Here is a 22,555-nt window from a genome sequence, read left to right as displayed (position 1 = left end):
AAAAAAAAAGAGATGCTGGACTGAGCCACCCGAGTGCCCCCCTCCAACAAAAAGGCATATGTTTTAAAGCCTCCCAGTCATTCCCACAGCTGCATAGTATTCCCTTGTATACCATGGTTTAATCAATAAGAGTAGTTTCTCAGGGAGAGATTTTAGAATTTGGCTCTCTGAAAAGAAGGGCTTGGGAGGTCACATTTGGAGACAGCAAGGGACACTGGGGAATCAGGAAGCAAAAGAGGAAAGGACAGGGAGTATGGGATACTCCACTGATTTGGCAATTCTTCCTGAAGCCTTAGGGAGGAATTTATCCCCACGGCTAGTATAGGGGAACTCTGAATAACATGTTGAGAGAAAAACCTGTCTCTAGGATTCATTTACTCTACTCATTTAACAAATATATATGGAGCCCATGTTAAGGACCAGGCCCTGTGCTCAGGCCATGGGGAATGTTGAGGTCAAGATCTCCATCTTGGTGTAGCTGGAGACAGGTGTGTCAGCTGTGTGGGGCAGTGAAGGTGAGTGTCCAAGGAGGAGCCAGGCTCACGGAGGAGACCCTTTCTCAGCCTCAGATCTTGTCTCAGATGTCATCTCTGATCTTACAGACACAATTAGCAACTCCGTCTTCTGAGTCTCCTCTGGAGCTTATACACAACCCCACTGTTGTACTTGCCACAGTGTCCTCTATTTTTTTAATATCGAGCTTCTTTACTAGACTGTGAGCGCCCTGAGGTCGGGTACTCTCCTTTAGTCATGGTGCATTCTGAATGCCTAGAACCACACAGTGCCTGGCTTTCAGTATAGACATCTGCCTGTTAAATTAATTCTATCTCTTCACAGAGATGGAGCTTAAGCTGAGCCCTCAAGAACAAGTTAGCTTGGACAGATGAAAAAGATAATTAAGGAGGACAGGCAGACAGATAGGGCTGGGGTGAAATGTGTGTAGATAGAGATGGGGAGGGGATGGCAGGAGATGAAAGCATGTTAAGGTCACACTGAATTCTCAGTGTCCCCAGAGGAGAGAAATATGGAGGCCGGTGGTCAACTAATACAAGGATGGTTTCAGCTATAGAAGCAAAATGAGGAGATGCTAAGATTCATTTGGAGATTCATTTCTCCAGTGACTTCTCCTGGTTATCTGTGGAGGCAATTAAGGATTTTTTTTTCCTTCCCTCTCTGAGCCTCATCCTCCCACAAATACCAGGATCCCAGCTAGACAGGATAGACATTTCCACTTTTTCCCTTAGATCAAAATCATGACATCTTGATTTCAAGAAGTATCAAGGAGAAACTGTAATTTCAAGCTGGCATACCAGTTCCATTTTTAAACAAAATCAATAGACCAAGGACCATAACGTTTAACTTGAACTGAGCAGGAGTGTGACTCCCTTCCTGGCCTTTGGACTAGAGAAGGACCCATAGACAAGTTGCCTCAAGACAAAAGACAATACACACAGTTTGAGATCTATAAGAAGGGTAGGGAGTGATAACATGGAGGTTGGTTAGACTAGCACTCGGGCACAGTTTATAATCCCTTCTGAAACAACAAAGCCTTTCTTTTTTTTTTTTTTTTTTTAAGTTTATTTATTTTGAGTGTGGGTAGGAGAGATTGGGAGAGAGAGAATCCCAAGCAGGCTCAGTGCTGTCAGCACAGAGCCTGACACCAGGCTCAATCCCACAAATCGTGAGATCGTGACCTGAGCTGAAACCAAGAGTCAGATGCTTAACCGCCTGAGCCACCCAGGTGCCCCAAAGCCTTTCTGAACTGAAACAATTCAGAGACCCAGCTCAGCTGCAGAGAGGAGGGAAGGAGAAAAATGAGGAAAATAAGGCCTAAAGAAGTCCTACTACACACACACACACACACACACACACACACACACTCAGCCTGTCTTTCCAGAGGCTTACTGCCAACCAAGCCAAATTACTAGCTACACGCTCAAAATTTAAATAAGATTTTGTCATTTATACATTTTGCAGGAAAGGAGAAGAGGGCTCATTAGCCAGCAGCTGGGCAATCACAGCCCAATTCCTTAACACAATGAAATTACAAGCCTTCTTTTACACAAGTGCCCTCTTCACAAAGTGAAATACTGGTGGTCAGCCAGAGAAGAGGGGCTCGTGATACTCAAGAAATGGACGAGGAGACTTCATGATACTTAGCAGAAGAGGGGAAAATGGACGTTGCAGTCCTAGGTCAATAAACCCCACAAAAGCTATTTGAAAAGTGTCCTGGTATTTATCCATTAACATATGTTAAGGACATGTCAATCTGTGGAGACCTTTTCTCTCTAAGTGTAGGGCCCTCTTATTAAGGAGGCGCTGATTTCTTCACCACCAGGATGTTCTCTAACAGGCAAGCGTTTGCATTGGGAAGGGAACCGCGGAAGGGAAAGGAAAGCTGGATGTGAAGAAATTTCCAAGGAGTGAGCGTGTGTGGCCAAGGATGCCTTGCTTCGTATTACACTGAGAAAATACAACCTATTTGAAAAGAACTTCCTTATGTTCCCACTTCCAAATTTACCAGCTGGCCTGCAGTGTATCTGGCCACACTGTCTTCCCACCTGAAACATCAGTGAGTTGTCCATACAGCTATCTAAGGCCATCCCCTCGCTTGTGCCCCAGATCCCACCCCCACTGTCTACTCCTGTGTCTCCTCTCCTGCCTCACCAACATTTCCTGCCCAATTAAATAATTCCTATCACAGGGGCGCCTGGGTGGCTCAGTCGGTTAAGCGTCCGACTTCGGCTCAGGTCATGATCTCGCGGTCTGTGGGTTCGAGCCCCGCGTCGGGCTCTGTGCTGACAGCTCAGAGCCTGGAGACTGCTTCCGATTCTGTGTCTCCCTCTCTCTCTCACCCTCCCCCGCTCGCACTCTGTCTCTGTCTCTCTCAAAAATCAATCAATAAATAAAAACGTTAAAAGGCATCATGAACTTAACACACCCCAAATCATACATCTAATATCCCCTCTATCAAAATGCTTCTCTCAGTCTTCCCCCAGTTTCTCCAGTTTCAGTAAAGACAAGCTCTGTTCCACCACTGACCCTGGCCAAAACCCTGAAATCATTCTCAACTCCTCTTCCTCAATCCCACATCACACATCCAATCCACCAGCAAAATCGTTTTGATTTGTGTCTTCACAATACATCTAGAATTTGACTACTTCTCACAGCCTCCACCATTACCCTTGTCCGAGTTACCATTAATTCTCCCCTGGATTACAGTAGTAGCTTACCAAATTCTGCTTAAAAGTCCAAGTAATAGAAGGACTGAGAAATGTCCAATGGAGTTGGCAATGTGGGTAACCTTGACAGGACTGCTTTCACTAGAAAGCCTGATAGAACCTCCCGTCTATAGTGTAATCCTACATGCTCCTTGATTCTGTAATAACTCACCAAGGAAATTCCCATTTCAGAGCCTTTGCATGCTCTTCCTTCTGCCTGGACCATCCTTCCTTCCCTCCAGACGGTCATATCTGGAATACCTGCTCCTTCTCCTGAATTGAGGTTTCTGTTAAAATGCCAGCTTCTGAGAGATTTCATATCAGCCTATTTAAAATAGCACCTCCCACTCTCTATTCCCTTTTATTTTCTTCATTGCATTTGGCACTCTCTGAATATTTCTGTCTCTCTCCTTCTCCCCTACACACACTAGAATGTAAGTTCTATGAGGGCAGGGACTTTGTTTTGTTCTGCACTGTACACCTTGCCTGGCAAATGTCTGCTGAACGAATAAATGACCTTCGTCTCAAACTCACAGAATTACTACCAAGAAATGGAAGCATATTCGACTTCAAGACCTCCAAGTATGACCCTTCGGGATCCAGGAATGTGGGCATGCAGCCTCTTGACCTCTCCTAGCCGTCCCCTTCTTAGAAGACATACGGTAGCACTTCCGCCCTCGCTCAAACCTCGCTCAAATCTCGGAAAGGGAGGGGCGGAGGGTTTGTGTCATCAGCCTGCGCCCGCCTGCCCCGCGACGTGCCGGCGGCTGGCGCAGCCCTCCGCTCGCCCGGCCTCCCCCTCCCTGGTTCCGCGCTCTGGTTCCGCCATGGAATCCAACAAGGATGAAGCCGAGCGCTGTATTAGCATCGCCCTCAAGGCCATCCAGAGCAACCAGCCCGACCGGGCACTCCGCTTCCTGGAGAAGGCGCAGCGGCTGTACCCGACGCCGCGAGTTCGCGGTGAGTGTGAGCTGCCGGAGAGACAGAGGGGACATTAGAACTGATGGGGGGAATACGGGAACGGACCGAGGGGAGCAGTTGGAGGAGGGGGAGGGGTGGCGAGGCGCGGCTACGCCTGCGCACTGAGACGCGCGGTGGCCGCTGGGAGGTGTAGTCTTTCGCTCCCACCCCTCTCCGGGACGCTGAACACCTGATGGCTGGGGCGGCCGCGACTTCAGCTTTCCGGGGGCTTGTGGAACCCTCTGAGATTTGGAGTTCCCGAGGATGAAAGGCGCTGGCGGGCGGGGGGAAAGGAACTTACCTGGAAGCGAAATCGAACTACTTTTCCCAAGGGGCCATTCGGTGGCCCAGGGCCGGTTGCCGGCCTGGGAAATATTATAGTTTAGGAAAATAAACATAACTCCTTTGACGGAGAGAATGGGTTCGAAGAGAGGGAAAGAAGACTTCCGACGTTCGGAAGGCCTGGAAAGGCGTCTTCTGGCGAGGGCCTGGGAACACCGTCCCGAAACCAGAGCCTGCCTTTTTCTCCCAGTCCACACCACCGCCTCGGACTGTCCGCCCTGAGAGCGGGCCCCCTCATTCCTGGAGCCTCTTCACCCGCCTGTGAGATTCGGGGCTTGTCGGAGACACTGGTCTTGCCACCCCGCCCACCCTGGCCCCCAAGAGTCCCATCTGTGGCCGCCGAACGGACGGCTGGACAGCTCAAGACTGCTAAGTGTCCCCCGGCTGAGGCTTCCAAACCCGGGAGGGATTAGTGAAGTTGTCCCAACTACTCAGCATCTCATTCTACCCAGGAACCCTCTTTTTTTTTTTTTTTTTTTTTTTTTTAACCTAAGACTTCAAAGAAGTTTTTCTTAATACAAGCTGGAGGAGGGGCGCCTGGGTGGCTTGGTTGGTTAAGCGTCCGACTTCGGTTCAGGTCATGATCTCACGGTCAGTGAGTTCGAGCCCCGCGTCGGGCTCTGTGCTGACAGCTCAGAGCCGGGAGCCTGTTTCAGATTCTGTGTCTCCCTCTCTCTCTGCTCCTACCCTGTTCATGCTCTGTCTCTCTCTGTCTCAAAAATAAATAAAACGGTAAAAAAAAAAAAAAAAAAAAAATACAAGCTGGAGGAGAGAAGGAGGTAGTCCATTAAAGATACGGTTTTGTGCCAGCAGTTACCACGCAGTAAACCGTCTGGCACATAACAGGTGCTCAGAATCAGAAGACCTGAGTTCTTATCCTGACTGCTACCATGTGATCTTTCTGAGCTTGGGTTTCCTTATCTGGAAAATCAGAAGGTTGGTGCAGACAATATGAATAACAATAATACCATAGGGCTTCTCTGTTTAGAAAGCTCCTTCGAGGGGCGCCTGTCTGACCCAGTCGGTAGAGCATGCGACTCTTGATCTGGGGGTTGTAAGTTCAAGCCCCCGTTGGGTGTGGAGATTACTTTAAAAAAATAAAATGTTCAGAAGCGCCTGGGTGGCTCAGTCGATTAAGCAGGTTAAGCCTCCAATTTTGGCTGAGGTCATGATCTTACAGTTCGTGGGTTCAAGCCTGCTTAGGGCTCTGTGCTGACAGCTCAGAGCCTGGAGCCAGCTTCAGATTCTTTGTCACCCTCTCTCTCTGCCCCTCCTCTGCTTGCGCTCTCTCTGTCTCTTTCAAAAATAAATAAACAGTAAAAAAAAATTTTTATTAAAAAAAATAAAATCCTTAAAAACAAAAAGAAAGAAAGCTCTTTCCAACGCATTTTCTCACTTGACCCTGCCCTATCAGGGAGGCGGAGCAAAGATCATTATCTTTGTTCTATAGATAAGGAAATCTCTCAGAGGCAAGGGACTTGCCCACGATTACACAGCTAGAAATTGGAAAGTCCTGTGACTGTATAAATGTTTAATAGAGGAGTGAAATGAAAGAGCAGCAGTCAGCCTCGTACCTTCCTTGCCTGCATTTGGAATTGAGAAAGGGGAACGCTGGCAGAAGAGGCCACCTGGAATGCTTGAATTTTCCTCCCTCCTGACTGCAGGTTGATCTTTGGCCTGTTCGCCTTCTCTTGGAGAGAGTTTTAGTCTGTATTTGCCAGGACTCCTGAGGTCACCTGCTCAAGAAGCTTCCTACTGAAATAAATCACACTGTGTAAGAGAGGCGCGTGGTGGTGGGGGCGCATGAGCTCTCAGAATCCTGTCGGACGCTGGATGCTTCTGGAGCCTCAGAACCAGGCAGCCAAGAAAGGATGGTAACAATATGGCCTGTGGAGATCTTCCTATCAGCAGCTTCCTGGGCCAGTTCAGGGGCTTGGATGGATATCCTTCCTGGCGCTCAAGAAATGGAATTTGCTCAGGCAGAATCATCACCTGCTGCACAATTGTCATATTCACATTATTCTGGAGAGACTATGCCTCATACCTCTCTGTAAACTTCACCTTGCACCGTCCACAGCCCTGTATTCAGCTGACAAGGACCTGGGATTAACTTAGGCCTGGAATGGAGAAATCTTGGTTAAAAAAATATTAGATAGCTGCCTACACATGCTGTTTGAGGTTTGAGTTCATTCCAGGCACTTGTTCAATGCAACAGACTTTTTTTTTTTTTAAGTTTATTTTATTTTTGAGAGCAAGTACGTGCGAGTGGGGGAGGGGCGGGGGGGAGGGGACGAATCCCAAGCGGGCTCCACCGGCTGTCAGCGCCCCAAGTGTCCAACTTTTGATTTCGGCTCAGGTCATGATCTCACGGTTCATGGGTTCAAGCCCTGCATCGGGCTCAGTGCTGTCAGTGCAGAGCCTGCTTCGGTTCCTCTGTCTCCCTCTCTTTCTGCTCCCTCCATTGCTCTCTCTCTCTCTCTCTCTCTCAAAAATAAACATTAAAAAAAAAAAAAAAAGAGTCAGACACTTAAGCAACTAAGCCACCCAGACACTCTGCAACAGACATTTTTTGTTTTATTTGCAAAGTCTTCTGCTTGGTGCTCAGTGGTATGGCAGGACTGGTAAGACATCATCCTTCACCTCAAGGAGCCTACAGTGCAGTAAAGGAGACAAAGTTACAGAAAAAATAATACTGCGGTTAAAGAAAAATTAAGCACCGCGTTAGATGCCAAGGACTTAAGGATGGACAGGAAGGATCCAGTCCTCGCCTTCCATGAGTTCAGTCTGGTGACGTGGAGGGAAGTGCTGGGGTTGGATCCCTGAATGCGAAATTACAAGCAGTAGGGTGAGTGAGTGAATCCTTACTAGGACTTAAAAATAATGGTAGATGACAGTGAGGGAAGGTGTCAGGGAGCAGGACAGAGGCAGCATTTAAACTGCACTTCGGAGGAAGGGAGGAGATTTGGAGAAGAACCTACTGGGGAAAAGACATGGAGGCTGGAAGCTGGGGGAGGACTGGGTGTAGCAAGACTTGGAGGCTGCGGAGGTGGTAATTTGAATAGAGGGTATTAAGGCTGGCAAGGAGGATGGGGTCAGGTTGTGGAAATCCTTTCCTGCCAGACCAGGGTATTCACTTTATTCTGTAGTTGGTGAAAAGACCACTGAAGATTCTGATAGCAGGACTAAGATAAGGGTACCGTTCTGAAAAGAGAACGACGAGAAGGGTTAATGAAAGGGAAGAGAGACCCAAGGCAGAAACCAATTGGGAGGGCATTCATCGCACTCTGTATTTCAGGAGCTCTGAGCACCTGAGGTAAGGCATCCCGGATGAGGATAGGGTCATCAGAGAGGAGGTACCGAGCCTTGTGTGAGAGAGGTGTGCTGAGGAGAAGTGGGGACACAGAATCCAAGCCTGTGTGGCCAGGGGTAAGGTTGAGGATGGCGAGTGGGAAGAGCTGGGCAGGGGGCAGGATGCTGGTGGATGTTCCAGAGGAGCTGTCAGCTGGGAGCTCAGGAGAGAGCCCCAGGTTCCAGCTCAAAGTCTGCTATAGTCATTTTGATGGAGCTCACTGGAGTCCTGCCTGGCTAGGGTCACTGTGTGAAAGTGTGGAACGCGTAGCGGATGTTGCTGTAAGCACAGCCATGGGCCACATCTGGCCTCAGCCAGTGGGCAGAGACCAGGGAAGCAACAGAGTGAGATGGAGAACAAGGGGAGGAGGCACTCCCAGGAGCGGGCAGCCGCCAGGCGGCCCTGGAGTGGTGTGGCAGGGAGGTGGTGAGCAACACTGTCAGGCCTTGTGGGGAAAGGGCGAGTCGAGAAATGAGAGGGGAAGGATCGAGAGCATGGGTGGAAGGTTGGTCTTAGAGAAGTGAAAGAACAGACAGAGGGAAGGGTAGGGTGAAAGGAGGCCCAGAGCAACCTTAAAGGGTGGAGGGGCCTCACAGTGAAAAGGCCACGAAGGGATTTCAAACTCGTGCTGCAGGAGGTGGGCCCAAGGGCTGGACACTTGTACTGTGGAATAGTAGCTGGGCCCTAAGCCTCGAGGTCCTAGGGCAGAGCTAGTGGGACCAGTCTCTTTCTGGGAGCCCACTTGGCATCGCCTTTGCCTGAGGCTTAGCAACGCTGGTGGAAAGTGCCATGTTTTTCAGGGAGCCAGTGAGAACATCCTCAGTTTCCCCAGCACACAAAGAGAGGGTTGGCTTGGATGGTCTCGCAGCTTAGGCTGCCTAAGGGTCTAGGAAATGACTGACTGTGGGTCCAGGCGAAATAAGGAAGGCCAAGCCACTAAGGCCAGCATGTGGGGCAGGGAAGGATTGGTTGCTTTCACGGTGTCAGAGTGAGAGACGGTCTGGTACTGGCGAGGTCCGGGGTGGGGTTGTCCGTTCGGGTCAGTCGGCCTTCATGAGCCCTGCTGTGCGCTCAACCCTTCCATTCACCGAATTTCACTGAATCTTATTTATGCCTCAAAGCAACCCTACGAGGGCAGGGATCAGGCCTTCACTGACGATTCGATGACATGGTAAGTAGCAAAGGAACCGGACTGTCCAGCTCCACTCCCAGGCCATTGCCCTCTGCTAGCCTCCCTTTCCCGAACCACTTTGAGCACTACAGGAACAGAGAGAGGGCCCGGGAATAAAATGAACAGTAACAGATAACAATATTTACTGAGTGTTGTGCTAAGTCTCTTATATGCATTTGCTCATTTACTCTTGCAGCTCTCGTGAGGGAGAGACAGTTTTACATGAAGAAGCTAAATCAGCTTGTCCAAGATGACCCTGGTGGCAGGTGTCAGAGCCACAGCTTTGCCGCTCCAGTCTGGGTTGGAGGAGTGACCACTGCTGCTGGCTTTGGCCATAGAAATGCTCTCACCTCTGCCTCAGCTGCCACTTCTCCCACCGCAGCTCTGGTTTCTTCCTCCAAGTTCCAGGCTTTTTAGCTGTCCGCCAGCTTGACGGCGAGGGGCAGAGTCAGGATTGGAACCCAGCCTTGTCTAACTCCAGAGCTGCGTTAAGCTGCTGTGTCGTACTCTTTTGTGACATTTGCCTGTCAGCCCCTGTGCCATGAGGGATGTAACAGTGAGTCAGAATGAGGCAGTCACATCCCACAGGTCTGGCAGATGGGGTGTCCAGGCCATGAGAGAGACCTACTTGTCAGCAACCAACAATCTTGAATTGCCAACCCAAGCAGAAACCTTCTGTGTGACCCAGAGCACATCCATTCCCCTTTGGGCTCTCTTCTGCAGTGTAAGGAAATTAGAGTGGCTGACTCCATGTAACTGCCCTGAAAAGTTTCCAGAATCTTCCCTGAGAAATACTAGAGTGAGTCCATCTCCTGGTTAATGCTCTTGTGTATCTATAGCAATTGAATGGTTGGTCATATTCTCCTTAGGGTATATCAGCACAGCCTGGACCACTGGGGCTTCCAGAGAAACTGATATAAACAAATTCTTTTTTTTTTTTTTTTAAGTTTATTTATTTACTTTTGAGAGAGAAAGGCATGCAGAAAGAGAGGGAGACCGAGAATCCCAAGCAGGCTCCGCACTGTCAATGCAGAGCCTGATGTGGGGCTCGAACTCGTAAACCGTGAGATCATGACCTGAGCCGAGATCAAGAGTCGGATGCTTAACCGACTGAGCCCCCCAGGAGCCCCTGAAATAAGTTCTTTAAACGCTCTCCAAATCCAGCAAACTAGCTCCCCTTCTTCCCCATCTTCATCAGCATCTCTTCATCTTTTGCTTTTTCTTCCTTTGCCATTCGCTTGGTATGGACCTGGCATCTGGGACAGCCTGAAATCTCATGGTTACGGTTGGGTCCAAAGCCTGCCGAGTCCTGAGACTTAGCCTTCCTAAGCCCTGGAGCTCCCTGGCCCCCCCAGCTTGGGTCGCCTCCCTGGCCAGGCATCAGCCTGTGTCATAAATCAGCAGCTACTCAGTTTTGAATTTTTACTCTGTCAGTTTCTGTGCCAGGTGCTTACAAATGGTATTTGATCCTTGTTACACCCATTATCCTCATATCCCTTAGGAAACAGGTTCAAACAGATTTTATAGATCGGCCAGGGCCATACTGCTAGGAATGACTGAGCGGAGATTTGAACACAGTTCTTTCTGAATTTAACTTCTCTTTATTTGGAAGGACTGCACTGGAGAGGGCTCCCCATGCCAGCCTCATGCGGTCCAGGACAGCATAGTTAAGAACATGGTTCTGGGAGCCGGACATCCAGGCGTTTTAAGTGCTGACTGCCCAGCTTGTGCAGCCACGGGCCAGTGGATCAAACACACAGCTCCTTCTTTAACTTTTCTTTTTTAATGATTATTTATTTTGGACAGAGAGATAGCACGCGTGTGAGTAGGGGAGGGGCAAAGAGAGAGGAGACACAGAATCCGAAGCAGGCTCTGGGCTCTGAACTGTCAGCACAGAGCCTGACGGGGGTCTAGAACCCACAAACCGTGAGATCACGACCTGAGACAGCTCCTTCTTTATCGTGGGGATGGTGGTAATAAGATCTACTTCTGAGGCCATTGTCAAGATTAAATGAACCAGGGGAGCCTGGGTGGCGCAGTCAGTTAAGCGTCCGACTTCAGCCAGGTCACGATCTCGCAGTCCGTGAGTTCGAGCCCCGCGTCAGGCTCTGGGCTGATGGCTCAGAGCCTGGAGCCTGTTTCCGATTCTGTGTCTCCCTCTCTCTCTGCCCCTCCCCCGTTCATGCTCTGTCTCTCTCTGTCCCAAAAATAAATAAACGTTGAAAAAAAAAATTTATAAAAAAAAAAATAAAAAGATTAAATGAACTAGTAGAGGCAGAGCCTGGGCCTGCCTAACACATAGTGAGCACTCATTACGGTTACTCTTCTCAGTGCGTACTCTTGGGGTTTGCTACACGAGTCCTTCACATCCCTCCTGCGAGGCAAGCTTGACTGTCAGCTCCCGACCCAGTGAGATCCTGTGAGTTTGCTGCACCTAAGACAGCAGTGGCTCAGGGCACAATGGTCCACTTGAGTCCCAGTGTTCTGCTCCCAGCGAGCCCTGCTCCAGGCCCCTCGTGTGAGACCCAGGTGCATTGCGTTAGAGGGTATCTAACACCCAGCACAGTGCCTTGAGCCCAGCAGGCTCCTGGCGTGTTTGAAAGAAGCTGGGGACCAGCCGAGGGCACTGCTGTCCTTCCTCAGCACAGTGTCCTGGGTCCCTGCAGAGGTCCGGGTGCCTGACTTCCCAGGGCACTGTACCCCAGGCATGACTGGGGTTTCCAGAACTGATTTCGTGCCTGGAATCAATGGGTGCAGGGAACTTTTGCCAGAGATTTGGGCTCTTTGTCACTGAGTCGGCAGGAACCACAGACTTGGGTTGGAGTCACTGGGACCCTATCTGAGGATGATAGCTAATGCCCTGCATAGACTCCGAACGTTGCAGTATGACATTTGACATGGCCAGCCACTTGAAAAGTGTAAGGAATAGCAAGTAGCAGAGGAGAGGTCTTCATCCGGAGTCTCGTGCCGTCCCTGGCCCTGGAGCACATTCATTGCCCCCATCCCCCTTCACAGCTAAGTGAAGGTCTCCAGAAGGCCTTTCCCCCCAGTCCCAGCAGAAACAGATGGTCCTGCCAAGTGTGGTCCCCACTGACATAGGCGGAGTGCTTCCCTCTCTCTGCACTCAGCAGGGTGTGTGAAACATACCACTTTGGGATTTTTTTAAGCCTGAAGGGCTAATGGTTTGTTTTTATGGGGAGTTTTAAAGTAACCCATACCCAGGGGTGCCTGGCTGGAGCAGTCGATAGAGCATGCGACTCTTGTGGGGTTGTAAGTTTGAGCCCCACGTTGGGTATAGAGATTAATTAAAATCAAATCTTAAAAACAAAAAAAAAAAAGATCTAAAATAACCCATACCCTGACAACTCACAAGAGCAGGCGACTGTCCCACTAGCCCTCCCCCACCCCCTGCACCCCGCCCAGGCCCAAGCTGGGGAGCGAGCTACTGGCTTTGCTGGGAGAGGCAGCAGGTGGGATGTGGGCGGCCCTGGCCTCTCCCAGGACCAGGCAGGCCCTCAGCCACGGCATGTGGCTTTGCTGCAACAAGAGCCCTGAATGGTTTGTTTGCCTTGCACAGCCCTGATCGAGTCCCTCAACCAGAAACCACAGTCTGCCAGTGACCGTCCCCAACCCACAGACACCACCCACAGGAAAGCAGGTGGGGCCGAAGCCCCCGCGGCCAACGGAGAAGCTGGAGGAGGAGAGGGCACCAAAGGCTACACTGCGGAGCAAGTAGCGGCAGTGAAAAGGTAGAGGGGCCGGAGCCCAGCGCCATCGGCAAGTTTTCAGATCTAGAGAAGGCTTCCTGCAGCGCGGCCCCCGCCTCACACGCCCTGGGAGGGTCCTGAGGAGGGAGGAGGTCCAGCTGGGCGGGCCCACCGGCCCTGGGATACAGCGTGGGAATCAGGGCTCTGCTGGCCCCTCCCGCCAAGTCAGCCCACAGCAGAGGCTGGAAATGCTGACTCTGCCGCTGGCCAGGCGAGCCTGGCCTCTTTACATAGCTCTGTTGATCAGACAGAGATGGGGCGTGGGCTCCCCATCCAGCTTCTCCCCCACCCCTAACAAAGACCCTTTCAGACCAGGGCCTGTGTGGCACAGAATGGAGACAGGAGACGGTTATCCCTCCAGGGCTTGGGCCGGCCCCACACGCACACACTGACAGTCCTTCTGAGGTGGCCTCCGGTGAAGGTGCTGTTAGCGAAGGGAAATGGTTCCTGGCCTGAAAGACGGCAGCTGCCCCCCTCTTAAATCCTAAGTGTATTCCAGGTGTTTCCACTGGGCCCTACCTAGCTCCCCGTTCCAGGTGGAACTTACTGAGGCCCCCTTGCCCCTGAGGGACCTAGAGGAACTGACGGCCGAGCCCTACTGTGTGCCCATACTGCTCTCCGCCACCTCACCTCACGGCCCTGGGCCCTCTCTACCCCCTCCCCCAGGGTCAAGCAGTGTAAGGATTACTATGAGATCCTGGGGGTGAGCAGAGGCGCCTCCGATGAGGACCTGAAGAAGGCCTACCGCAAGCTGGCCCTCAAGTTCCACCCAGACAAGAACCACGCACCCGGCGCCACTGAAGCTTTCAAAGGTAAGCTAGCCTTGGTTTCCCGGTGCTTGGTGTTTTTCATCTCCTGTCCTTGGGAAGGAGTCAGTGGCCTTGGACCCACGTGCCCTGGGCTCAGGACCTGCTTCCTGGGAAGAAAGTCCTAGTAGCCGCCTGTAGCATAGAGCCTCAGAGCTCAGATAGCCTCCCCTTCCTCTTCATTCCCAGGGCTTACAGGAGGGGAGCTGAGGCAAGAGAGGACCGACCAGTGGCTTTTCCAAGGTCCCAGAGCAGTTGAGGGTCAGAAGCAGGCCTCCTGACTCACCTGTATGCACGTCCCCATCTTGGGATATTGCTACCGGTTTCCCTGTGCTGAGAGGCAAGGAAGCCTCAGGTCAGTGGGCTTGGGGCCTGGTGGCCTCCCCATCACCAGCAGCCACAGCCAGCCCTGCAGTGCACACACACTCACACATAACACACACTCACAGTGTGTGCCTACAAGGCAGTGACCGCAGCCAAGTAGGGAGCCTGTGGCAGAGCACACCCTAAGACCTGGTGTGCAGTTTCCTAGGCTCCACCCCAGGTGCTGCATTCCAGGTGCTTGGGGTTGGTCCTGCTGCGTGTGGGTGTGGGTGTGGGGTACTGTGCAGGCGTCACCCCACTGCTGCCTGTCAGCCTGCCCCCGAGGGAGACGGTGAAGAGAAGCAGGGAGGCAGGGCAGCTGTGGTGAACGTTGCTCCGGCCATGACTCCTGCCTACAGCCCCGCAGGCACGGGGGATTCTCCTTCCTGCAAGGGTGGCAGGTTTTGAAGCAGATGCAGCTGCTTTGACCCACTCCCTTGAGAGAGTGAGCCACTTGAGAAGGAGCAAGAGACTCGGGAGGGCCCGGAGCAGGGTCCTTTGAGGCACAGGTTTCCCACCTGGGGAGCTTTTCCTGGGGAGGCCTTGGGGCCACGCCGAGGAACAGCAGCTGGGACCTGGACCCCAGGGAGGAGAGGGCTCACCAGGCCACACTACCAACGGTGAAGTTTTGACTAGAACCTGGGGATCTGGCCCTTTCTGACAGTTGCTGTAGGAGTAAATAAGATAATGCCCATAAAGGGCCTGAGGCAGAGAAAAAGCTCAACCACTGTCAGGAGGTGTAGCACGAGGAGCCTGAGGGTTCATCTTCCGCCAGGCCCAGACCGCCCAGATCCGCTTAGAGGTATTCCTGCCTGCCCCCCCTCCCGACACGGGTCCAACAGCCAAACTCCCCTCTGGCCCCAAGGACTCCTTCCTAAGGCACCACTTGAGTACCTGAAAGAAGGGAGCTATTGGCTGCCAGGGGCACCTCCACCTCCATGCCCACCGTCTCCAAGCCTGACTTCTGGCTCCTTTCTAGCTATCGGCACAGCATATGCGGTACTTAGTAACCCAGAGAAAAGGAAACAGTATGACCAGTTCGGTGATGACAAGAACCAGGCAGCGCGGCATGGCCACGGGCACGGGGACTTCCACCGTGGCTTTGAGGCCGATATCTCCCCCGAAGACCTCTTCAACATGTTCTTTGGCGGTGGCTTTCCGTCTAGTAAGTACCCCACCCCACCCCACCCCACCCCCTGCAGCCAGGTCTCCCTGGGGGTGATGGTGGGAGACTGGAAGACAGCCTGTCCCTTTTCCTGCAGCCCCACCCCCTGACTCAGTCCCTCTGACCTCCAGGTAACGTCCATGTCTACAGCAACGGCCGCATGCGCTATACCTACCAGCAAAGGCAGGACCGCAGGGAGAACCAGGGTGACGTGAGTGAGGAAGGCACCGGGAGAGCAGGGGGAGGGTGCCAAGCCCCACCCAGGGTGTGAGGCCTGAAGGGGGAGTGACATCCCCAGCTGTCTGTCCTCCGAGGGGCAGTGCCCCCACGGTTCTCAGCTAAGGAGCCATCTTGGTTCCCCCTTGCCATTCTACTGAGCGGCACTAGAGGGAGCCACACTCCACAGTGCTGCCTAGAAGGAGTGGGGATTTGATGGCTTCTGTCAGGAAATGTAATGCAGAAACTTCTCCACCTACAGACAGGTTTGAGTGTGATTGGCCTTTGTGCAGTCCATTTGTTCATAAGGCCAAAGTGACATTTTCCAAGCAATGGGAAGTGAAACTTCACGAGAGAATTGTAAAGGATGACAAAGGTTGTTGAATCTTCTTCTTTTCGGCACTCTTAAAAAATGTATACAAAAGCTATAGCAAGACAATGCTTCAAAAACATTTTGAATGCCACGGGTTAAAGAACAGCTAGCGGACTAAAATTAAAATACTGCAGACAATTCCACAGCCTTTAAAATTATGGCAGACAGAGGGGTTCCCTATTGCTCTTAGGTTTTTATCTATTTATTTTTTAAACTTAGTGTGTGTGTTTGTATTTAACATACGGAAGAGTTTTTTAAATTAGAATCTATCACACAGTGAACAAATTTGTTCATATTTACAATTTTTTAACTGGCAGTTTTTAAGTCAGTAATATAGTTATATGGTGCAAAATCCAAAAAAGTTTATGTATATAGTGAAAATTTCCCTCCAGCCCTGCCTACCGTTCTCATGGAGGAAGCCTCTTTAGCACATTTTTTTGGTGTTCTCAGATAAGTAAATACATCCAGGCACCCTTTTCCTGTATTTAACACCAGTTGCTACTTTGTATTCCTCTGGGGAAACCGGCAGGTGGAGGAGCTTCTGTGTTTGGGGGGCCTGTGGGAGGGAAGCAGAGAGGAGTGTCGCGCGCGCAGTTAGCAGCGTCTTCCTCCTGCCGCCCAGGCTCCTTGCGCGCAGTTAGCAGCGTCTTCCTCCTGCCGCCCAGGCTCCTTTGTGCCAGGGAAGCTGGCAGTGATTGCGGCCTATGCCACACTCCCACCAGGTCCAGCTGAGTGACCATTGGTTCTTTCCTCCAGGGCGGGCTGGGGGTGTTTGTTCAGCTGATGCCCATCCTCATCCTGATCCTCGTGTCGGCGCTCAGCCAGCTCATGGTCTCCAGTCCCCCATACAGCCTGAGCCCAAGGCCGTGAGTACCCACCGCCAGGGATGGGGTGGTAGGCAGACAGGGGCTTCGGATCCTCAACACGCATCGGGCGCCTTCCTTCCTATCCTGCGGGGTCGTTGATCACAATGCGGAATTCTGGCTTAGAATCAAGGAAATACACTTGCCCTGTTGAGATTAGGTTCTTGATCTTTTTAGTATCCTAGTCCCCTAAGAAAATGCAATGAGAACTGCAGATCTCTTCCCTCAAACACTACACATACACACAACTTTGCATATGATTTCACAGGCTTCATGACACTTCCCCCCATCTTATCTGCTGACCTTGAGATAAGAACCTGTGCTCTTAAGTTGTGGGTGGTGGGCCTTGGGGCTGTGGAAAGAACAGGGGTTCTAGAATCACAACAAAGGTGGATTTGAATCCCAGCTACTTTATTAACTAAGCAGCTGTGTGACCCTAGACAAGTTACATGACTTCTCTGAGCTTTGGTGTCCTCATCTGTGCAATGCGAATAACATCTATGTGCTTGTGGAAATTAAATGAGTCACAGACACTTAAAATGACAGGTTTGGGGCACCTGGCTGGCTCAGTCGGTGGAGCATGAGACTCTTGATCTCGGAGTCTTGAGTTTGAACCCCATGTGAGGTACTGAGATTACTTTAAAATAAATAAGCAAAAGGTTTGTTTTTTTGTTTTTTGTTTTTTTTATGCCAGGCTCGATAGAAACGTTCAACAGTATTTGTTCAATGAATTTATGGTCTCAGCTGCCAGTAGTGAACTTGGGCAAGTTATCAGCTCCCCTCATTTGTTTCCAGCATCTGGCACCGCATCTGATACATAGTTACATAGTGGGTGCTCAGCTTCTATTGGTGGGAACCCTCTGTTCCCCCTAAGTAGCCTGGCCCTGTTTCAGAGCCTGGCAGCCTTCCTCTCGGCCACCAGGGGGCAGAGTCGGGTGGCTGGACCCACACCAGCAACATAGGCTCTCCGTGGCCTGTTGCCAGCCCTTCGCTCTGCAGCTGGAGAGGCAGCAGAGGGCAGGTAGGGGCTGTTCGCCCCCCCACACCCGAACTGTCTCCTGTCTGCTGCGTGTCACGGCTCTGCCTACAGAGCCTGCGGGTGGAGCTGGAAGATAGGACCAAAAGCTGGAAGGACAGAGGTCCTTGGAGTCCTTGTGTCTTGTTGTTCCTAAGCCTCTTAACCCCAGATTGGGAGTTCCTGGGTAGGCAGGCCGGCCCTGGGCAACAATGAGCTTAGGGGAGGAATGTGGAAGTGGAGGCACTGGGGCCCCGACTCACACCCCTAATCAGAGGCAGAGCCCAGGCTCCCCTGCTGCACTGACCGGGGCCTCTCAAAAGGGGCTCCTCCCACAGGCCCCAGGTCAGCAGTGTGGTAAGCAGAGAGCCTGAGGAAGGGCTGGCCGTAGTCTGGACCACTTAGACAGGAAGGACACCCTGCCTTTCCTTCAGACCCTCATTTTGGGTGCTGTGCGAGTTCCTTTCCAGTTTTGGAGGGAAGCCAGGGCCCTGTGGCCTGTGCGGTACCTCCTGTTGGGGGACCCTGTCATCCTTAGAGCTGCCGTGGGGCTGGGGACCTGGGCCCACTTTGTGCCTGATGTATTTCCGGCCAGGTCGGTGGGCCACGTCCACAGGCGAGTCACTGACCACCTGAACGTCGTCTACTACGTGGCAGACACCTTCTCCAAGGAGTACACAGGCTCCAGCCTCAAAACAGTTGAACGGAATGTGGAAGACGACTATATCGCCAACCTCCGAAACAACTGCTGGAAGGAGAAGCAGCAGAGTGAGTGCGTGTGTGTTTCGGGGACAGAGCTTGAGCGCGGGGAAGGAGAAAGCCCTGCTCACCAGAGATTTGTGGACCCAGCGCCTGGCACTGCCTCGCACCAGCCACCTCCCAGCCAAAAATGGGACCCCACCCTGTTTCCTTGGGGCCGGGAGCCAGGGGCCACCTGGAGATTTCCTCCAGGTTCCCGTAAGTCACTTCCGTCAGCCTGAGTGTGGCTGCCAGAGGTAAGTGTGTTGAGATGGATTGGAGCACGTGTCCTGGCCACCTAGTGACTGGCCATCCAGCTGTATCTGTGGGACCCTAGGGAGGTCTAACCAGAACGACAGGTTCTTTCCTCGGCTGATCTCACCTAAGTCTGTAGAAAGGGGCCTCTGTTCTCTCCCAAGCTGGGGCCATAGTCTGCTCTCTAGGGCCTTTCCTAAAGGGAGGCCAGCTCTGCGCCAGCTCTGGGGCCTGTAACAGTCTTCCTCCCACCCCCACAGGCTAGGCAAGTGCTCCAGTAACCCTTGGGGGATACCAGGTATGCCCTAAACTCTGCCCCATTGCTTTGCAGAGGAAGGCTTGCTGTACCGGGCCCGCTACTTCGGTGACACAGATATGTACCACAAAGCACAGAAGATGGGCACCCCAAGCTGTAACCGACTGTCAGAGGTGCAGGCCTCCCTGCATGGATAGTCCTGGGCCAGCCACGCCACCGAGGTCCAAGTATGAGCCAGGGCCTCCTCTGCCCTGCAACTCCTGGCAGCTTTGGCCCTGGTCATAAGGCAGAGGAGGGTGGGAGGGAGAGAGGAAAATAGCCTGTTGATTATGGCACAGACTCCTTTTCCCCAGCCTGACCTCCAGCCTGCAGAGCTGGGGCAGCTCTAGGGTGTGCTCAGAAACCAAGGTCTGGTTCAGGCTCCAGTGCTACTGTCTACTGCCCCCTCCCAATTCCCTGGCTCTGGGAGCGTGGGGTGCCGGAGAATCAGGCAGAAGGGGGACCTCAAGGCCACGGCTAAGGGCTACCCCTGCCTCCCTGGTCTGAGCGAGCCACCAAGTCACCATGGCCCTTTCCCTAGGGCCAGTAGACTATTGTCTATGCTCTGGTATTTAGGCCACCAAGTATTACTGGTCCCAAGATAGCCCCCTCCACACGCAGTCTCCACCTGACGGCAAGAAGAAACACGTGAGAGCCAGTGGGCCAAGATCCCATCCTCTTCCTCTGCCCTTCCAGGCAGGAGGAAATGGAACAAGATGGATGGGCAGCCCCACAGTAGGCCAGGGAGGGCGCCTACAGGCTGGGAGCGGGAGAGGCCCGTTGCCCTGACCACTGGCCCTCTGGTGGAATCAGAGGCACTCTCTCACGTACCAGCCTGGAAGCCGCAGGCATCCGGCCTGCCCGGGCACCTCACCTGTGGTCTGAGGAAGAGAACAGAAGGTCATGAGTTTACGGTCAAACGCAGAGCCTTTAGCACAGACGGGGGGGGGGGGGGGGGGGGGGGGAATGCAAGTTGCTGGTAGCCGACTCCACTCCTCCTTTACCCCTGCATGTGGGCAGTGAGCTCCGCTTCCAGCATTTGCCAGAGGGGACACACGGGACCCAGCCCAGAAGAGGGTAGGCAGAGCCAGTAAAGGTTCTCTTCTGGGTTGGTTACCTGCCCATCCATCCTCTGCCTGTGTCCCCTTCGGCAGGGGTCCAGCTGTGCTTGGAGGCCATCTGCTACGCCTCCGCGAGAGTGACAGAGTACAGGAGGGAGACAGGTTGGGGCTGAGGTGGGCAGGACAGCAGCCAGGAGGTCGGCTTGTTTGTGCGGGCTGAGCTAGAGGCTCCAGGCCGCGGGACTGCCAGGCTAACTGTTACCACTCTCCTCCCCAGACCATGAAATCCCTGGAGAATTTTTGGTGACATGCACTGAGCCAAGGTGATGGACTGTATATTTAAGGAAAGACATAAAAAGAAAAAAAATTAAAGTGGAATTGGAGGCCGAACACCGCACACAACTGCCCTCTCCCTCACCCGGTAAATGCTGAAAGGCCTTAGGACAGGAAAACCTGCCACGGGGCTGCTTCCCTCCCTCCCAGGGCTGGCCGAGGCTCCACTTCGGCTGCTCCTAGGATACGGAAACCATGGCAACGAAAGTAGAATGTAAAACTTGCAGCAAATGTCTGTGGAAAGGGCTGGGGGAGGGGGCGCCCAACTGCCTTCCTCCCCCTCCCAGGAGCCACCACCAGTCACCTCTCCGTGGAAGCCAGTCAGAGGCGTTGGCCAAGGATAGGAGGAGGAGGAACAAGAACTCTCCATAGAATGTAATTTACAGAGCGTGCATATGTGTGTGTGTGTATATATATATCTATATCTATATATATCTATTTATATGTAAATAGCATATATAAAGATATATATATATATAGTCTACTTTTTAAACTATGCAGGAATTTGATTAAGTTGTTTAGCTGATTTCTTCCCTGTTTTAGAAAATGAGGCGTGTTTGGGGAAGGCAGCCTGTTCCTTCAGCGGCTGGACATTATGCCACGGCTGACAGTGGAAGGAAAGTCGGGTCGTAGCTTTTAATGTTCCCCTCAAACCGAGCCTGCTTTTGGTGGCAGCAGTAATCATGATAGTGTAAGTCTGTAGAGAACTTGGAGGTTGCCAGCTTTATGGTGAAGCTGGAGGGGAGCAGGCTTCCAGGGGAGAAAGTGCCCCTAGGGCCAGGTACCATGTCAGTACTGAGTCATGGTGAGGCCCCTGGCAGCCTGCCGGTGGGAGGCCGCCCTCCTCAAGCTTTGGCCAGCTCAGGTGGGCTCTTAGTCCTGGAGCCCAGGAGCTCTCTGTCCCTCCGCCACAGAAAACAGGGTTAGAGAGGGGGACCGGGTTTTGCCTAGCCACCTGCCCCCCTCTTAGTCCCAAAGTGGGTTTTGCCTTATAGATGCCACAGGCCACGGCTCCGTTGTTGCCACTGGCTTTTCCCAAGTTATGCACCAAGGACTCCAGAAGGTTCTTCCTCCGAGAGTCAGCCAGGTGGTGCCCAAGACCCTGGGGCAGCAGCCGAATCCTGAAGAAAGTCCGGGCCTGTGGGCACCTCTGTCTCCGCCCTCCATGGACATGATGCCACCTGGCCTTCTGTTGCACTTTGGACAAAGGCTGCGCCTGAACCAGAAGGGTTTTCTTATACTCACCTTGATGTGAGGATTTTTCTCAAAACAGCAGTTGCTGCCAGGGGAAGGGAGGGGAGGTTTTATTTATTCCCACAGTTTATACTGGGCCTTTTGGAATTACTCTTTTTCCCGAATTTTCCTCTGGCAGTGGGTGTGTCATTGAGCCTGCCACCTTCCAAAGCCTTACTTCCCCAAGCTGCCAGCCAGGAGGTGATAACCATCCTCTCAGAGTTTCTCTTGGCTCTTTTTTTTTTAAACCCTCCCCCCCCCCCCCCCCGCCCCCAATGAACAAAGATTCTTGCTGGGAAAGGAAGCTTGGTAAAGAAATGTCAGATCTGGTTTTTGAACAAGATCCTGCCCTGTGATGCAGCAGCCACCCCGGCCCAGAGAGATGATAAGAAGTGGACGTGGGCAAGAGTACCTCCCCCCCCCTCGCCGCGGTGGCCCTGGTGCTCTGCCCCCACCACCCCTACCGTCTGATCTTGGTAGATGTCCCTAGGTGGGCTGACCCATGTGCAATAAGAACATAGATCCTAAAGGATCCCTTGAGAAGCTGTATTTCTTGAATTAGAATTCTAAAATTGTACATCTATAAATATATGTTTATTATGTGATTGGCCTTGGTGGGTCTGCGTTGAACAAGGGGGCTGAGGTAATGGGCCACAAACACCTGTTGCTTCAGACATGGCCCAGCTCATACCACCTAGGAGTCTTTGGTGATGGTCCCAAATGTCCTCCTCACCCCTTGCCCCAGCCGACAGCCACTAAGGTCACAAGTGTTGTTCCAAGGCTGATTCCATCCAGGCAAAAGGTAAGGGGCTTAATCAGGCCAGGATCCTGGGGTTCCCTAATAACCTCTGGTTCCCCTTGTTTTGCTCCCTCTCCATCCCTGCTGTGAGTAAAATATTCAGAATCTCCCTCCTCCCCAGCCAGGAGCTAGAGCCCATTCCAGATCTAGAGCAGGGGGAAAGTTACAAGTTTCTTTCCATCTCTGGCTGCACAGTCTTCCCAGACGTACTTCCCACACCACCCCACAGC

The 22,555-nt window shown here is 52.4% G+C and overlaps 1 protein-coding gene across 4 annotated transcripts; it reads left to right on the top strand.

Moving 5' to 3' along the window:
- Positions 1-3,954: 3,954 nt before the first annotated feature.
- On the top strand, positions 3,955-22,131 carry DNAJB12 (DnaJ heat shock protein family (Hsp40) member B12). 4 transcript variants are annotated; one of them, XR_006701513.1, is made up of 10 exons: positions 3,955-4,181; positions 12,621-12,792; positions 13,477-13,622; positions 14,959-15,144; positions 15,276-15,355; positions 16,490-16,599; positions 18,207-18,379; positions 18,936-19,033; positions 20,238-20,668; positions 21,289-22,131. XR_006701513.1 is itself a non-coding variant. In XM_045437707.1 (9 exons), exons 1-9 carry the CDS (start codon positions 4,049-4,051, stop codon positions 20,265-20,267), a joined length of 1,128 nt encoding a protein of 375 aa, XP_045293663.1. In that variant the 5' UTR covers positions 3,955-4,048; the 3' UTR covers positions 20,268-22,131. The 4 variants fall into 4 exon arrangements, 3 of the variants coding, with proteins under 3 accessions (XP_045293663.1, XP_045293666.1, XP_045293665.1); XM_045437707.1 differs by having other exon boundaries at positions 20,238-22,131; XM_045437710.1 differs by having other exon boundaries at positions 3,956-4,181; positions 18,936-19,081; positions 20,238-22,131.
- Positions 22,132-22,555: the final 424 nt, after the last annotated feature.

The sequence above is a fragment of the Leopardus geoffroyi genome, chromosome D2 (genome assembly GCF_018350155.1).
Source record: "Leopardus geoffroyi isolate Oge1 chromosome D2, O.geoffroyi_Oge1_pat1.0, whole genome shotgun sequence".
Taxonomy (NCBI): Eukaryota; Metazoa; Chordata; class Mammalia; order Carnivora; family Felidae; genus Leopardus; species Leopardus geoffroyi.
This window is presented reverse-complemented; position numbering and strand designations above follow the sequence as displayed.

Coding starts and splice junctions, on each gene's coding strand:
- DNAJB12 (XM_045437707.1), top strand. CDS start 4,049: ATGGAATCCAACAAGGATGAAGCCGAGCGCTGTATTAGCATCGCCCTC. Junction 13,623..14,958: donor CGCCACTGAAGCTTTCAAAG/GTAAGCTAGCCT, acceptor GCTCCTTTCTAG/CTATCGGCACAGCATATGCG. Junction 15,145..15,275: donor TGGCGGTGGCTTTCCGTCTA/GTAAGTACCCCA, acceptor TCTGACCTCCAG/GTAACGTCCATGTCTACAGC.